Below are 18,319 nucleotides of genomic sequence, written 5' to 3'. Positions count from 1 at the left end.
ACACATACTGTACACCACCTTTCTCTGCTCTTGCCTGGAACCAAGATCTACAGTACCTGTAGCCCTTTGAGCTCTCGCAGCCTCCTGAGTAAAGCTATTAAGTTTAGGTAATGCTAGCTGACATGCCTCAACTTGATGGTTTAATTACTTGTGAGCCCACATTTAGAGACACAGATTTTCCCCTTGGATACCGTTGACTGCTTTTAGAAAGACTTCAAACAGGGTAGACTTTCTCAAAGGAGATGACATGACATATAGGGAAGTAGTGTATATTTGAGAAGCTGTAGTATTACGATGTAGACGAACAGATGATGCAGTGCACTATAAAAAAGGTTTGTCAGGACTGCTGGTTTAACTGTTACCTGTTAATTAAGATATGCTATTAAATTATCTACAATTTATAAAGATTTACTACATAACCAGTCTGTAATATGGCCTTTATATGAGTGTTGTCACACAATAATAGTTGTCATCAGTAAGATTTGTAGCTGTAACTATTTATTTTCACTATCACTTGTTCTGACTGATTTATTTTTTTATTTTTTATTATTACTTTATTAATTGTCTATAAAATGTTCTTAAAGTCATTATTTATTCAAATATAGTTTGAAAAAAAAAAAAAATAGTTACCTTATTGATTTATAGACCAATTGTTTCAGCTCTAGTACTGTACATTCGCAGTAAATGTTTGATTTATTTGAATTTAGCCTCCTGTCAGGCAATGCATGTAAATGTCATCAAACAGCCTCTCTTCTTTCCACATACCAGGGCCCACAAGGTTTCCAAGGCAACCCAGGAGAGGCTGGAGAGCCCGGACAGTCTGTAAGTGTCCCTCAGAGTCCACACTATATGGTTTATTATAAATACTTGCTCTATAGGCTATAAACCTCCTTTTCTCATCTTTTTTACTTTGTGTTAAAACTTGAAGTCACTGCTACCTCATTGTATCTAAATTACATTTCCATAAAGTCTCCAAACACTTTCTAACCTTTTATTGCTCACCACTAACTTTTACATCCTTCTCTATTTGACCCTCCCAAATCTTTCTTTTTCAACATTTACAACCCTCTTCAGTCAACGCTTACTATGCTTCTGTGCTCAAACCCAAATCTGTGTGAAGCCTGAACATGTCTTCTGTGCTGTCTTCTTTTGGGAGCAGATTTGCCGTTTTCTCTCTTTGATTTTCTTTTGCCTTCTTTACCCCTCCTCTCACTGACAGCTTCTTTTGTTTGTTGTAAATAGCTCCTATCAGACAGGAGACTAAACCCCTTTTCTTTTTCAGTTTATGTTCTTCTTAAGTTCTACTTATAGTTGTCTCCCTCCTTGCTGCCCCAGCTCTATCCCCTCACTCACTCATAACTTAGCTTCCAGAAATCAGACGACCCTACTCCCCTTCCCCTCAGCAGGTAGACAATGCAGGGTCTCCCCACTGCTGCGTTAATCTGCTCCTTTGGAGTTCAGATATGCAGCCTCTGAGGTGCCTTCTCTTTTAAAAGTGTTCCGGTATATCATTATGTGTGATTAAAATCAAGCTTCTTTCCAGAAAAATAACTTGACAGTTGTAATTGGGTCACAGTAGTGTTCATTTTAGCCTTTGAAATCACAAGAGCAGAAAATTACAAGATGCCTTTAATTAGCAGAGTCAGCTAAGGAATATAATAATAAAATATATTGGCATCCCTTATACTGTTTGCAGGTCATTGTTTAATTCAACATTACTTCAAAAGTTGTTTTTTCTCTTGTTCCACCTGTTTATTCAAAGGCAGACTAACAAAGGAAAGAGAGACAAAGGTTATTTAGATAGAAAGATAGTGACAGAAGTAGTAGACATATACCCACACGTGAAGTGAGAAAGCTGAGAAAGAAACTGGCAGACAGAAAGAGAGAACGATGGAAACATTTTAACTTTTAAGGATTTTGGATAAGCATAATAAAGTATGTGTTTCATATTTTTGGCCTAATCTTGCCTATAAATCCTGCTGATCTCTTCTGATTGTAATGCTGTAATTAAGATTTGTAATATTGTCTTTATTGTATAGGAATGTCACTCCTTTAATGTGCTTTTATACAAACAGATGCTTACATTAATTAGAAAGCCGTGTTCATTTTAATTCCATGTTATTTAAGGACAACACATGTAATTTTGCATGTTTAAATGCCATTTTTTATGCGATTTAAATGTAATTTTATATGGGTTTCTTTTCAATGTTTTTAATGTTTTATGTAAAGCACTTTGAATTCCCCCATTGTTGAATTGTGCTATATAAATACACTTACCTTGCCTAATCAGCATTTCTTTAAATGGGTTAGCTGGCTGGCTCATTTTCAACTGCAAATTATAAGCAATAATTATGTTGATTTGTTTTTCTTATTTTATGGAGAACTTTAGTGCAAAATGAACATAAGTTTAAATTACATATTTTGTCCAGTTATACACTGTTTATGTTTACATGCATGCACACAAATAGTGTGATGTAAAAAAAAAAAAAATCTTCAAATTATATTCCTTCAAAATATTTCACATCAGATTTTGAGAAATTTGACTAGGTATGTTTCAGGTTTAAGAGTGAAAGAGAGCAGGAGTTGCCTCCACATGCTAAAAAAATGATGAGTCCAAACTATGCGATGTTGCCCTCTGTTGGTTATAAATGGAAATGGTGTCTCACCTTTGCTTGTTTTCTCTTTACTAATAGGGCCCCATGGGTCCACGTGGCCCCTCTGGACCTTCTGGAAAACCTGGAGATGATGTAAGTGTGTCTGTGACAACTTCATAAAACTGTTCATACAATTACATAAAGCAGCAACTCAGGCAAGGCCAATACGCACATAATGAAGGTTAGCTACTGTAAAATATCAACGCCTCTGTTGAATGTCCTCTAAATTTGACCTAAAACTAGGGCTGGGTATTGTTATAATAAAGTATTATACCAGTACCCTTAACGTGATACCAATAGAGTACTTTTGGTCTTTTTTTTTGTACCTCATTTGATACATATCGTGTGAACGCTGTATAAAATGCCACCACCACTCCTCCCCATCCAAATGATATTTACACTAATACATTTTGAAAGTGTTCAAATGTGCTCAACTTCCCCGCACCACTCACGCCAATCCCACGTCACATTAAAATGAAGTGCGCTTGCAGGGATTGGCTGTGGGCAAAACCATACAGACAAGAAGTAGTTTTTTTCTGGATCTGGGTACAAAAATGATCAAATGCAGGTATCAATTGACTGGAGAAGTTTTGATACTTGGTACCGGGTTATTTTGGTTGATACCTCAAGGTATCGAATACCCCTACCCAGCCCTACCTAAAACCACCAGAGAGAGAAATGAATTATTGTATGGCACTTCTGACTTATTAATTTCCCATTCCTGGCCTTTTGACACTATTTTGTAAATGGATGGTATTGACACTATTTTGTAAATGGATGGTATTGTCAAAGCTATCTATCTTTATCTGATCAACAGGCCATGTTGACTCTGCAAATCTGGTGTGAACTAACAATTCAATTCAATTTTATTTATAGTGCCAAATCATAACAAAAGTTATCTCAGGACAATCTACAGAGTAGGTATAGACCACACTCTATGACTTATTTATGATTTACAACACACAGCAGACATAACGTAGAGCATGACATTAATGGCATACATTTGGGCATTTACCATATTCTCTGGTTTATATATTGCTTACCAGTGTCAGTCAGGCATAAGAACAATAGATAGATCTTTAGCATTTTTAAAGGAGCTTACATTCATTCTTCTTTTAAGTCTGAAAAGGGATCCTCAGTCAGCCTGTGTCATGCCAAACCTGAAATACTACAACATAAACATATATATTGCTAATTTACACAGGGAAATGTAATTCCAACTTTTAGCCACACGATGGCAGCAGACATGACATGTTACAATGTGTCCACAAGGAGTGCTCATTCTCACCATCACATCGACTGCATTAAATATAACGTACCATATTTTACATTTTAAAAGGAGAAACTAAGATTAAATATTTGAATTCACAATTTAATATTTGAAATTTAAACTTTTCCTCTATTTCTGTTTTAGGGGGAGGCTGGAAAACCTGGAAAACCAGGTGATCGTGGACCTTCAGGACCTCAGGTGACATTTATCAGTCTGTTGATTCATTTGGGCTGAGCATTTTGTTAAAGAGGAGTCTAAAATGATATACTGTAAGATTTTATTGCATTTGTCTTTCTGCTATCAGCCTGGTAATAGGCCTGATTTATCTGAACATTTATACTCAAATGAACTTCACATACAGTTATAGTGATGTTGTCCCTTCAGACTAACATAATCAACTCAAACTGTCAGTGTACTTCTACATTTTACACTGATTATTCAATAAAGCAGCTCTCACCAGAAATGACAGTAATGATGGATCACTCTAAAGACTGATCTATTTGATTGTGATTAGAGTTCATATCTGTAATTTATTTTAATGATAATTACATTATGGGTTACTGTATAGATGGAGTCATTTATCATCTCAAGCCAAGAATCAGATCATTTTTCATCTTGGTCTGAAGATCCCATGTGGCCAATATTAGTTAGAGACAAAACTGGACTTTAAAAGTACATTTCAATAGATTTCAATGTTTAATGTGTGTGGGGAAATCTATCCTGATGTCTGACCCACTGGCTCCCACACAGTGGGATAGCAACACTAGTTTATACTCTTACCCCTCTTCTTATTATTTAGTTTGTACATACTCAGTTCTTTTCCTTGCCTCCTCTCCTCACGTCCTAGTCCCTCCCATCTAAGATGAGTGCAAAAATACTTCCACAAAGGATACACCTGCATCCCCATTCATAGCTGATCCGCGAGACCCTCTCTCCTTGAGATGCATTTTTAGATATTGGCACGCTGAGATCAATCATCATCATCTTTCCTCTTGCATCATAGGGAGCTCGTGGATTCCCAGGAACTCCTGGCCTGCCTGGCATCAAGGGACACAGAGTGAGTGTGTTGGCTGCTATTAATGATTTTCAGGAAAAGTAGGTGGTTGTTTAGTGTTAACCTTATGGTGCACTGCCTCTTTCTTTTAGGGTTATCCAGGTCTTGATGGTGCAAAGGGAGAGACTGGAGCTGTTGGATCCAAGGTAGGACTTTATATCTTTGCGTACACACTGTGTTTCAGCTAAGGCACCGCTTCACTGTTTGTTTATATATGTCACTATTTGTTGCCGTTGTGGAGTAGATGGAATAGAGTACAGCACAATACAACATCAGTAACAATTTTCATGGGATTCATTTTCATTGATTCCAGGAAGAGTAGTTGTGGCTGAGCATCTCTAGACCGTCTTTATTTAAGGTTGCCTTGCCATGCTAACAGCCAAATATTGTTCCTCTCTTTAGGGTGAGGCTGGTGCTTCCGGAGAGAATGGTGCTCCTGGACCGATGGTGTGTAATTATGGACGTCACAACATGTTAAAACAAGCAAAAAGATGTACAAATCCAGTCTAAGTAATAGTCGTGAACTGATTGTAAACGTTATCTTCTCCTCTCTCTCACCTACACAGGGACCTCGTGGTTTGCCTGGTGAGAGAGGCCGTCCTGGACCCAGTGGAGTTGCTGTGAGTGTTGTCTTTTGTCTAAAACGTATCTGTTAATCAACAGATAGATTATATGCTTGACTTTGCTTTATTAATGCTTTATAATTGTCGTCAGACCGATAGTCATGGGTTACGAGATTGCTGTACTAGTTTGTGTAAAGCAGTTATGTTTTGTCACTAATAAAAAAAAATAGGACCACAGGTTGGATGCCGTGTGCTGATAGTGTATTGTTTATTTCAGGGAGCACGTGGAAATGATGGCTTGCCCGGTCCTGCTGGTCCCCCAGTAAGTATCATTTTTAACCTCATTTGAATCATTTTCATCCTTTGGTTTGAGATTTAGTAATACATACTGTGTATGAAACCCAACCAACTTCTTCACACACAACCACCTCTGCAGCATGAGTCTCTGCACCTGGAAGTGTCCCTTATTAAAAGCTCAGCTGACAGACTGTCTCTCCCTCTTTGTAGGGCCCCGTCGGTCCCTCTGGAGCTCCAGGCTTCCCTGGCTCTCCTGGTTCAAAGGTAAGTTACAAGTTATCTAAATAGTAACCCCATCCCCTCTTCTTCCTCTTCATCTTCACCTTTGTTGTGATTATTCTATGAATGAGAGTAAGTAACTAACTGTGTAAGTTTTTGGGCGTCTATCTGTCCCTTCCCTTCGATGAGAACCAGCATAATTCAATGTCGACCCATTACTTTGGACTGCTAGACACAAACAAAGTTGTGTGTACAGCAGGTGCAAAAATGTGGGTTTTGTGAATTCTGCATAATAAGAATACTTTCTTGATTCAAACCTAAGAGTAAATATATCAGGAAATGGCGGCACACAGCTCAGTGAGGATTTTGTGGGGACAAGTTGAAATGCTTAAGTGAAATCTGAGTCGGCTGCTCTGTATTGAAAAGTGCTCCATTAAGCCTCCATCTGTGTGGAAAATTAGAGAGGAGGGAGTTTTGAAGTGTTATCCTCCCTCTCTCACTCCCTTTTTACTGTCTCTTTCTTCTTTTCTCTCTGCTTTGTGTCTGATTTATTCCTCCTGGATGGCAGACAGACTCAGCTGTGTGCTCAAGGGCCCAGTGCTGGTGGATTGCTTTCTCCTGTGTGCCCCTTGATAGTTTGGGAAGTCTTTTAGGAATAACAAATGGAGTATCTCTTTACAAAATCCAGGAGTTTCCCTTGAAGTAATCAGGGCAAGCTAGGCTCAAGATGTGAAAATGTGTGTCTGTGCTTATGTATCGTATCACCTTGCATCCATAAACACATTAGTTCGTCTGCAGGTGGGTCTGTGAATGTGTGTCTTTGTGTGACTTTATAATATTCGAGGAAATGTCCCATGGCGAGGAATGTTAAAACTCTTGTGTTACGTTGTGGTTGTGCTGTACCTTCAGGAGCCTGAGAGGTCATTAAATGCAGCCTTGTTTCATTTTTTTTTCTCAGAGCCTTATTAAACTTTTTACTTACTAAACTTTTAAACTTTATCAATGGTCACATGCAGGCGTTGCATTACATAGTTAAATTTGCCTACAGCATTTAACCCATCCTAAGTATTCAGTGGACGGCTGAAAAGCGCCTGGGGAGGATAATGAGCAAGGCTTTGCAGTTAAAAAGGAGTCTAACAAGACTAACAATAAAAATCTAGCTAGACAAAAACAACACACAAAATGAAATGAAAATGAACCTCAAATGAATAAACAGTGACCTGAACAGATCTAACCAAGACAACTTTTACCCAGCTCCACTTTTGGAATTAAATTATCTACAGTATAAAAGCCAAGCTATCGCCTCTAAAATGCTGAGAATGTTTTCCATAACTTATCATAAAACTGACAGACATTCCTTCCTTTGTCCCACTTTTCACCTAAGTTTCAGAGCCAGTAAGATATTGGCCTTGGTAGTTGGCTTTGGGAAAAGAAGAATTCAATACATCACTATTTTAAAAACACTCTATTATGTAATACTATGGAGTCGGCAAAGTCTACAAAGCTGCAGCAATAGCAAAGGAATTCAATTCACCAGCATGCTGTAAGCTGCACACCACCTGTGAGGTAAAATATCTGGCTAGTGTCCATACTGTAGATTAGACAAGTCTTATTTTTATATTGAACCAGAAGGCTTGCAAAACATTAGGCACATGGCTTTGGATAGCACACTTTGTGATGGCATTGAAAAGACAGTCAGTAGATTATTTTGTTCATTTAAATGCTACTAATACATACACACTGAATCTAAGAAGCAATGGTTTTCATTTTTTATACAGCCAGATAATATGTAATGTATTAGCCCACTCAGAATTATTAAATTAACTGAAGTTGGTTATGTATTGTTACATACACATATTTACAACACAACGCTTTGAGACTATAGGGCGCACTCACACTGTCTCTGCATTCAACCTTAACCCGTGTTATATTTAAGAGCAGAATTATGTGAATAGTGTACATATAATGTACAAAGTATATATATTAAGTATCTATGCTCTGATCTCACCGGTACAATACAGAGGGAATTAAGAAGGACCTAGATCAGCATGCTAAGAAGGAGATAATTATTCGCTTACACCAGGGATGTCAAACATCCGGCCTGCAGATCAGAGCTGGCCCACCAAAGGGTCCAATTCTGGGCCAATGGATGACGTATCAAATTGATTAAGTAAGTAAGTAGTAAGTAATTTATGGTCAATGGTGGTCTAAAGGTTAAAGAAGAGAGCTTGTGACCTGGTGCTGGTTTGATCCGTGGGATCGGCAGGATAAATCTGGGGATCTGAGGAAAGTGAATAAGCAGTGCTTGCCCCTCGCTTGAGACAGGGCCTTAACTGCTCTGCTCAGTGGCCAGCAGATCATACCGTGGTTGTACTGGGCAGCTTCCAAAGCATTGCACTCAGTGTACTCCCCCTGAAGAAATAAAAGGTAAAAAGATATATATATCAGATTTTTCAATATAATTCGCTGCTATTCCTGGTTTTTCACTTGGGGTTGCGCTGTCCTAATAAGAGTAACAGGCCCTATGCTGGGTATGCTATTATAGATCCCGTGTGCTTTTGTACAGCCTATGTAACACTGTCAAGTGTAGGCTACTGTGCATGCAGCAGCTTCCAGTGTAAAAATGTCTTTGTCAGAAAGGGAGAAAGTGGACAGTGTCAGGTTTTCCAGAAAAAAATGGACCAGTTCCTATTTCTTCACAGAGGTAAATGGGAAGTCAGTGTGATTGGTGCGTTCACAGCACCTTTCAGTGCTCAAGGAATATTCTGCGCCACTATCAGAATCATTATGGTAAATATTAATAATAACAAAAAATGCAAGGACAACTAAGAACAAAGAAGATAAATAAGGCAAGTTTGAGGGAAAAAAGCAGTCTGTAAAAGTGAGATTAGTGATGCAGCTACCTGATTGCTAACAAGATCGACATCAAGGCCATATGCTGAGGGTGAGTTTGTGAGGGCATGCTGAAGGCTGCAAAAAATTGTGTGCCCCTACAAGTAACAGGACAATATCTGCCTGACAAGAAACTCTATGCGAGAAAGGTTTTGCTGGATTGGTTTTACTGGTCTGAGCCACTTGAGATCAAATTGACCCGTATGTTGCCCATGAACTAAAATGAGTTTGACAACCCTGACTTACATGTTTAAGTACCAATTTTTTTATTATTATGGAAAGCAGCAGATGACAAAACATATATGCTTAAGGTTGGCAAATATGCAATGCATACACCATAGAAAAGCAAAATTTTGATGCAATTAGTGTATGCTGAATAATAAAGCCAGATGTAACATAGAGTTCAAATATATGTTATGTTGTTAAGCTAAATATTTAGTGTGTGAAGAAGGAGTGTGTGTTACAAAAGCAATTTCCTGTCAAACCACTTTGAAGCAACAGGAAAATCATTGTATGGCTAAATGCAATGTGTGCAAGACAACAGTGATGTGATGTTTAAGTAGCAGCAAACAACAACAACGACAGCAAGGAGGAAGCTTGCCACAAAATCAATTTAGCACACACCACTCATAACAATATTCAAACAGAATAGCAACTAAAATAGCTCTATAGCTCTAGCTCTACTTTTTATACCAAATTACAGACGCACGCGCTGGGAACATGAGAATTTTAAACTTTCATAGTTTTCAAATCTTTTTGGTGCAAAAATGGGCTACCTGAAATAAAGTCGCCAGGTCTCACCAGCGGTAGCGTAAAGCTTGAGTGTGACCTTAGCTTAGCATTAGCCTGAAGCTGCGCTTTTCCACACACCATGGCCACTGCCATAGTCGAAGATGATTGAGAAACAACAGAACTTTTAAATCCTCCTGCTTCACCAGTGTGGGAACATGTTTGTCTTCACCGTGAGTTATAAACAAACAACAAACGATGACGGGACTTCCTGATAAACAGAAACAGGTAGATGTGAAAAAGAGCCACCTGTCAGGTGACAGAGATGCTTCTCTTTGTAAAGAAAAATCTACCATTAATGTTCAAGTCACTACATTTACCTAAAGGTAAATTGTGTCTATTGATATATCAATAATTTCATCACGATATCCACTGAAAGGCAATAAATTATCATATCCAATTATCACAGAGTCCCTCTTCCCCATTACAGTAGTAATTTTCAATTGTTTTCAAACGTACGTTTTCGATCCCAAGATCTTTGCCTTAATATTAATTTTATATAATTTATTTTTCTTCTCTTTTGGTTACCAGGGAGAAGCTGGTCCTACTGGTGCTCGTGGACCTGAGGGTGCTCAGGGACCCCGTGGAGAGTCCGGCACTCCCGGATCATCCGGACCCTCTGGCGCTTCTGTAAGTGATGCTATAGCCACATATGTATATTAACTATAACAAAGCCTTGCCTGAGAGGGAATATCTGTTTTCATCTACACAGAATTTAGAAGCAGTGCAACTACTGCTACTGTAGACTGATCCTGTTTAATACTCGAACAGGGCCCATATTCAACAAACATCTGAACTAAAAAAAAGTGCTTCAGTCCTAATTTTGGAAATAGTCCAAATGCTGTTTCACAAAGCGTTTTAGTGCTAAAATCAGCTTCTAAATCTGTGAAAATTAGAAGTTGTCAAGATGACTCTTCGTCCCTACGAGAAAATCACAAACAAACCTAAAAGGGCTGCTGCCAGCAATCCAACTCAGTATCGCATCAGCATTTTAATGATTCTGGCGTATTTAAAAGGTATCACCTTAGTAGAGCTGGTTTCCCGACTCCAAATTTTTGTTTTAATCCTGTCCATCCTTTCATGTACAAGTAAAAACTGTTCTTGGGTCCAGTTTGGTTTTCATTTGCCTTTGCACCTCTCATTATCAGACATGGTTATTGTAGAATATTGCAGTGCATTCACTTGCTTTGTCTCTTTTCCTCTCCAGGGAAACCCTGGTACAGATGGTATCCCTGGATCCAAAGGATCAGCTGTAAGTTAAAAAGATTTTATTTTTCTGTATTTCAAACTGACAACGACCAATTGTATATCTCCCTATTAACTATTGTACAGTTGAAGCACAGGTGACATTTTTCAAGCGTTTATTTAGTGTGCATAGTATTCATGTCTGATAAATTTGATACAAGGCCAGTATTATTGCATCGTAAAGGAAATTGACATAATTGGAAATACAACCACATACTTGCATACAACCATGCATGCACATAAAAAGCCATAAAACAAAGATAAACAGAACAAACCCCAAATACTTCAGCTTTCCATCTCTAACTCCCTTCATATGGATGGTCTTCCTCTGTAGGGTGCTCCTGGTATCGCTGGTGCTCCTGGTTTCCCTGGGCCTCGTGGACCTCCCGGGCCTCAGGGAGCTACTGGACCTCTTGGGCCCAAAGGAACATCTGTACGTACTTAGTGAATCATTCACTAAGCAGAGATTCATTGGAGTTCTGTGGAAACAGTTTAGCTCCAACTTTCCTACCTGCTTGTTTGCAATTTGCTGCTCTAAATAAAAACATCAGAAAAATAAATAAAACCTGTTCTCTTTTTCTCTCTCTCTCTCTCTCTCTTTCTCTCTCTCTCTCTCTCTCTCTCTCTCTCTCTCTCTCTCTCTCTCTCTCTGTCTCTCTCTCTCTCTCTCTCTCTCTCTCTCTGTCTCTCTCTCTGCCTGTCTGTCTGTCTGTCTGTCTGTCTGTCTGTCTGTCTGTCTGTCTGTCTGTCTGTCTATCCATATTGTTTAGGGAGACCCAGGTATCCCAGGGTTCAAGGGAGAGGCTGGACCCAAGGGAGAATTTGTGAGTAATGTTTTGTTTTTTAAACCCTGAACTGTTCAACAAAAATCTACTGTAGACAGTGTCTCACCAAAGAAAGTTTGGATAACAAACTTCTACGATCAAGTTAGATACAGAAATGATCTGAATGGACCCAGTACTGCTGAGGGTTTGTCATGTAGTCTAAGAAATACAAAACATTGAACCAAATGTAATGCCCTTTTCTTTTGGTCTGAAATATGTGTGCTGTGAGGTTTCCTCACATAAAGTCTTCCTTTCTTCCTGTAATAACATGTTCTGTTTTGTATGTGTTTTACAGGGACCACCTGGTATTCAGGGACCTAATGGACCCCAAGGAGAAGAAGGCAAGAGAGGACCCAGGGGTGAGGCTGGTGCTGCTGGACCCCTTGGACCTCCTGGAGAGAGAGTGAGTACCATCTTACTGGTTAAAAACAATGTATGCTAATGTGTGTATTTTTAGTTTCTTAACATACACACAAATGGATAAAGTTCCGTCGCACAAAGTTTGTATGTGAAAGTTTTTGTTGCTGTTAAATAAGTGATGAGGTGTGTACTGCACAAGAGAGATAATATTGGTAAAACTGTTTCTGCATTTTTAATGAGGATCATTTAAATCAAATTTTAATTTGAATAAAATAAAATCTTATTGTTTTGGTCACCACCTGGGAACTTGTTTAAGGACCACAATGATATTCATGACCTAGATATTGTTGTTTTAATCATAACCCTGACCCTTTTGTATTTTCTGTGTAGGGAGCCCCTGGTAACCGTGGTTTCCCTGGTCAAGACGGTCTGGCTGGTCCCAAGGTGAGTATCACCACAGTTACACTCGCTCCCGAGAGATCTGTTTATTATTACTGTTAACAGAGACACTGCTCTGAAAGAGAAAATGAACATGCATACATTTAGAGGAAGGAAGACATAAGGAAATACATGCAGCTGATGCTCCAACAGTCACAGGTGTAAATCTGTGAAATCGACAATTGTTCTATCTGCTGCATGTTACATTTGGAAATTGCTGTTGACAATGCTTTGGTCCAATATTCTAATTGGTTTTGTATTTGTTTTTGACCATGGCTGTGAGAAAATAACTTTCTGAATCACCTAGATCACAATATTGTAACATGCTGTGGGACTCACACCCCTACACATTGGCATTCAAACTGAGACTCAGTAACCTTGAAATCCAACCATGGAAAAGATAAGGCTCTTACTATTCTAGTGCTGTGGAGTACTTGTCATCACAATTTACAAATCCATCTTACATTGGAAGAGTCTTTGCAGAATTGAGATTATTCTGCTGCAGCATGTTTTTTTAGAGAGCAGAAAGTGAGCACGCTTTGGGTTTCAAAATGACATGCAGTTCTCCATCTTGCATGAAAATGAATCCAACGCAACTTTGGAAATTAGAAATATCTTATTGTTATTGTACAGAATGCAACAAAATTAGGGCCGCTACTCTAGGGGCCCGTTCCATAAAACAAACAAAAATTGTGAAAGTCCAAAACATTCAAAACATGAATGAACCTAGCTAATCAGTCGGTGCTAAACCAGTTCTTTAAAGTACAGACACTCAAACACAAATAAAACTGATACACAATGGCAGTGAGGAGAGCAGTTACTTCTTGCAGAGACCAACATTATTCAATGTTTGTTTTCATAAATCAAATCTGACATTCTGCACTAAAATGTGAGCGCTGTTGTTCAAAGATATAGAGCCTTCTCTTTCTATATGAATAAACAAATGGTTAAATTAAAATGTATGAAAGAAAACCTTATGATGAGCATTATTTAATTTAATTCACCTAACAGTCCACAGTTGTTGCATTTCGCAAAGCATCATATATTTACTGCTCTCCGGAGGAGTTCTGCCAGCTTGTGAGCAGGGGTATCAGCAGGGGTATCAGCAGGGGTATCAGCAGGGGAATCAGCAGGGGTAGCTCTATATCAACTCTAAATTATATATATATATATATATATATATATATATATATATATATATATATATATATATATATATATGTTTTTTGATGAGTGATGGTAGTTAACAAAGTCAAATAATATGAAAGTCAGTGTTACAGGCACTTTGGTTAATAATAGTTTCCTAGAATAAGTTGCCAGAGTAACTGAGCTTCAACTATGTTGAATTTGCCTAATTGAACTGAATCAACTGAAAATGAGTCAGACTAACTGAAAGAAAGAAAAGGTAAGAGGACATCCTTACCATATAACGAATGTGTCTGACTAGAAGAAACTCTAAATTTCAAAATGGATAAAGAAGACATTAGGAATACAATCTAACTGAAATAAGCCTGGCTAACTTGGTAAACCTGCTTTACAGAACAGGCCTCTGATCAGGGCTAACACAGGAAAATACCACAAAAACCAAATAACTCCAGCAAACAAACATCCACAGTCGCCAACACAGGTTCTAAAATAATAAATTTAAAAAAATACATGATCATTTTTCACTAGAATAAATATAATATTGTACAACATCCAGTAGGTTTGCCCTATAACAGAAACTTTAAAAGATCATATTGATTAAGTCAACATCTGGTATTAGTTGTTAAAAATAACAAAAACACCAAAACTATTGAGTATATGATAGAATTATACATAAAAATAGATAGATGAAATAAATGGTGAGACATCAAGCTGACCAAATTTTGCAGAATAGTGCTCAGAATAGATGTTTAGAAACATTTTTCAAAGAACTAGACATCTAGGAATTATGATTTGTAGTCTAAAGTTCTTCATGAATAAAAACCTTTTACTTTTCCAACATAATGTGTCAAATTAACAAAATCCTCCAAAGTTCAGATAAAAACGCTTACAGAGACATATACTTTTAGAAAGAAATAGACCAAATGTTGCAAGTTTTCATAACTGCATAAGTTTTCATTAATCTATTTACAAAGATATTAAGCATTTAAAAGCACAAAACTGAGTTGGAGATCAGTCGTTACTTGGGAGTTGCTAAAATTTTTTTAGAGTAGTTACTCAGATATCTGACTGCACTGCACTGAGGGCAAAGAAAGAAAGTTTATTTCAATCTGCTGCTAAACTGCACAGCGCGTATTGTTGTATATTGTATATACCTACGCTTAACCACGATGTCTGTTGCACTCTGTCACACTTGGTTCATTGCTTGATTTATCTGACGTTAGCTTTATTTTGATTTGATTCATGTTTATGCTTATTGTTACTCTGATCCTTTTCCACCTTTGTATTGAAACTGTTGCAAAATAATTTCCCTCGGGATAAATAAAGCTTCTTGAATCTTGAATCTTGAATCTTGAAAAAAATAAGTGGATAAAGCAAAATGGCAAAATAATTAATTCCACTGATCATTTTATTGACTCTGTTGTCCCTGATTATCTCTGGAAGATATTTGTACCACAAATTAATATCATAATTACTATTTAATCTAGAAAAAAAATCATATTTCCATTAGCGAGCAAAGAGTGAAATAAATCGGCACTCCCGTTTCTTCATCAGTTCATCTGAAACTTACAAACAGGAAGCATTGACACTTGTAACTCCACCTGTTGACCACAAGATGACAGCACAGCTCAGAACTCCATCATGCACTTGTGACCTACATGTCCTATATCACCAAAGCCAATTTATTTAACATTATCTTCCCACACAGTTTCATTTGTCTTCATTTCATTTATTTCAGACTTTAATTTTCTCATCTCCAGTAGTCTCCAGTAGTCTTTAGTGATTGACTGAGTGACCAACCCCTGTTTTATTCTCTCTCTCTCTCTCTCTCTCTCTCTCTCTCTCTCTCTCTCTCTCTCTCTCTCTCTCTCTCTCTCTCTCTCTCTCTGTCCTAACACAGGGAGCCCCTGGTGAGCGTGGACCCGCTGGTGCCAGTGGTCCCAAGGGTGCCAACGGTGACCCTGGCCGTCCTGGAGAGTCTGGTCTGCCCGGTGCCAGAGTAAGCACTTTCCTTCATTCATAATACCACACATCTGGAATTCGATGACCCATTGTGGGTTTTTTAATTGGACAACATTTTAAAAAGACATTAATTAACACTTGCTATAAAGGGATGCTCCAGTATTGTACATCCTTAAATTTGGGACTTAGAATTGAATCAGCAGAGGCCCAAATATCCTGAGCTTTAGTCGCTTTTTCTAAAAGAAAACAAACAAAAAAAAAAACTTTCTGGATCCTACGTTTCAGACAATGCAATCGACTGCATTTTTCCATTAAGTCCTACCTGCCTGATAAACAACCTTACCTATCAAGAATTAGAGATATTTTCTTTTTAAGTCACATTATTTTTCCTCGTCAAACCTAGCACCTACTTTTCCCACAATGCAATTACACCACCGTCAGTTTGATCGGAGATTCAAGTGCATTATAGAAAGCTGCAAGGATGAAATATATTTGTACACCAACACAGAAGGTCGCCCTGTTACCATTGACAAAAAGTAAATGAGATTTTTCCATTGGATTATTGCGGGATAAACTCTATGGTGAACAAAAGCTTATGATGTTTTCATGCTTTGAAGCCTAAGTGTAATCCAGAAGTAATAAGCTAATGCTAGGCTATGAACAAACACCATGGTAGCATGACTACAATGTCACCACCACAAGCTTTCACCTGACTTTGCATGTTCGACGTGATGACATTTGACAACCTCTGTAGTCTCATCTAGCAACTTATTAGAAAATGCCTTTTTAAGACACTTGAGAATTTCCCAAGCAGTTTGTTGAGTGACGAATTTTACGTTGCAGAATCAAAACAAAAAATCAACAATAACAACAAAATTTCTTAAGCTTGTGTTAACCACGGGCCTTATTTCAGGCGTCTAACCAAAAATGAATTCAAAAAGCCATTGACCTTCAGACAAGTGATGTGGAAGTGCAAAAAGGCAAACTAATTTCCAGGTTTAAGGACTCATTCCTAAAGCACTCTATGTTAGCAGAGCCTAATGAAGCCTTGAGCTGCTAATCTCGAGCAGAGATGAGGAGTGGGTTACAGGGCTGATAAGCTTGCTTCTTTCTAACTCTGTGCTTAAATGTTTTTCTCATATTCAAACTGGTAATCTTCAGCCCTAACTTATGCTGATTTAAGTGACATATGAATCAATTTATAAGAATTTTCACAACTCCCTCTGGAGCCCCAAAAGGCTTTATACAACTTTTTGTTCACACATGCGATACCACTCCCCAAGACCTGTAAACAGACTTTTATGTTTAAAATAGGAGCAGTCCGCCTTTAACAATATGAAATCTCTAATCCCAAACTAAGAATAACCCTCTTTCATAAATGTTCTCCACTGAACAGCGTGCTTCCCACTGAAGTGATTTCATTTCCCAAACACAGCACAAGTGGTTGTTAATATTCATGTACAATCACCACAGTGGAAGTTTGAAAAAAAGCACCTTTAGGGAACCGAGCCAATTAACATCAGTAACCTTAAATGTTCTTTCATGCATTCATCATTTATTTTATTTTATTTATTTCCATGAAAAGGAAACCTGTTTCTTGATGCACACGTGGCCAATCAGAGGTGTAATTTCAGCTTCCCATGGTGCCATATGTTCCCACCTTTCTTTAGCTTGTGTCGGCATAGAGGTGTCTGATGACTCATGTGGATTTCATCTGTTTCTATTCTTCTATGGCAGGGCTTGACTGGACGCCCTGGTGATGCTGGTCCTCAAGGCAAAGTTGGACCTTCTGTAAGTCCCATTTTTTTTTCAATAAAAATAATCACCCCGCATGTATCAGCGCTCTGCATTAGGAGCTGTGTGTTCTTTTTTTTACAGGCAGAACAATCAGGGAGAGACTTGTCATTTTTCCAAATATGCTCTCATCACGTAATGACACATAAGTGGTTTCATCAAATTCAATTGCAGGAGATTTATCCACCCATTATCGAGCAGGCTCTTCCCCAGGGGGGTTTATGTTTCACATAAGCTAAACTGTCTTATTTGTGACAAAGTCTCACACACTGTAGATTGATTGTAGAATTTTCTCAACTGTACTTGTGTAACACCTACACACCCGTTTTCCTGCCCAGTACCAGATGGAAGCAGTGTGAAGAATGGGTTGAGGGCGTGCCTCGGGTCATTTGATAATGTGTAATGGATTTGCTGTTGAGGTCTGAGAGGTTAGAGGTGGTGAGGCCAATTCATCATTTCTTAACCGAGTGGAAAGTCCTATAAATGTTTGTATCGCACTGAAACGCTTCACTGAAACCTCCATGAACTCAATTATTTTCAATGGCTTGGCACTAGATTAGACAATCGCCAAGCAGCTGTTTCCATTCATACATCTTACAGTGCAACCCCACCAACACTTTAATATGAAAAGTAATGCTGCATATTTTAATGCTTTATGTTGGCTTATGTTAACATAACTTAACATTTTAAACATTATGGTTTGATGACTATACAGATTAAACAGTGGTTTCATTTTGTGACTGACTGACCGACTGACTGAGGGACTGGCATATGGTCAGACTGATTATGATTAAAAGATTATTCAATCTGTT

General features: G+C 38.1%; 1 protein-coding gene across 2 annotated transcripts in view; it reads left to right on the top strand.

Annotated features, from left to right (window-relative positions):
* col2a1b (collagen, type II, alpha 1b) overlaps positions 1–18,319 on the top strand; it is a 50,597-nt gene that overhangs the window by 12,995 nt on the left and 19,283 nt on the right. For both annotated transcript variants that reach the window (XM_083939002.1, XM_083939001.1), the window contains 17 exons: positions 769–822; positions 2,694–2,747; positions 4,069–4,122; positions 4,928–4,981; positions 5,071–5,124; positions 5,381–5,425; positions 5,545–5,598; positions 5,819–5,863; positions 6,049–6,102; positions 10,270–10,368; positions 10,946–10,990; positions 11,318–11,416; positions 11,754–11,807; positions 12,103–12,210; positions 12,558–12,611; positions 15,652–15,750; positions 17,451–17,504. In XM_083939002.1, coding sequence (XP_083795128.1) covers positions 769–822; positions 2,694–2,747; positions 4,069–4,122; positions 4,928–4,981; positions 5,071–5,124; positions 5,381–5,425; positions 5,545–5,598; positions 5,819–5,863; positions 6,049–6,102; positions 10,270–10,368; positions 10,946–10,990; positions 11,318–11,416; positions 11,754–11,807; positions 12,103–12,210; positions 12,558–12,611; positions 15,652–15,750; positions 17,451–17,504 — 1,080 coding nt within the window. The remainder of the gene's footprint in view (positions 1–768; positions 823–2,693; positions 2,748–4,068; positions 4,123–4,927; positions 4,982–5,070; positions 5,125–5,380; positions 5,426–5,544; positions 5,599–5,818; positions 5,864–6,048; positions 6,103–10,269; positions 10,369–10,945; positions 10,991–11,317; positions 11,417–11,753; positions 11,808–12,102; positions 12,211–12,557; positions 12,612–15,651; positions 15,751–17,450; positions 17,505–18,319) is intronic.

This window comes from Echiichthys vipera (genome assembly GCF_963691815.1).
Source record: "Echiichthys vipera genome assembly, chromosome: X".
Classification (NCBI taxonomy): Eukaryota; Metazoa; Chordata; class Actinopteri; order Perciformes; family Trachinidae; genus Echiichthys; species Echiichthys vipera.
This window is presented reverse-complemented; position numbering and strand designations above follow the sequence as displayed.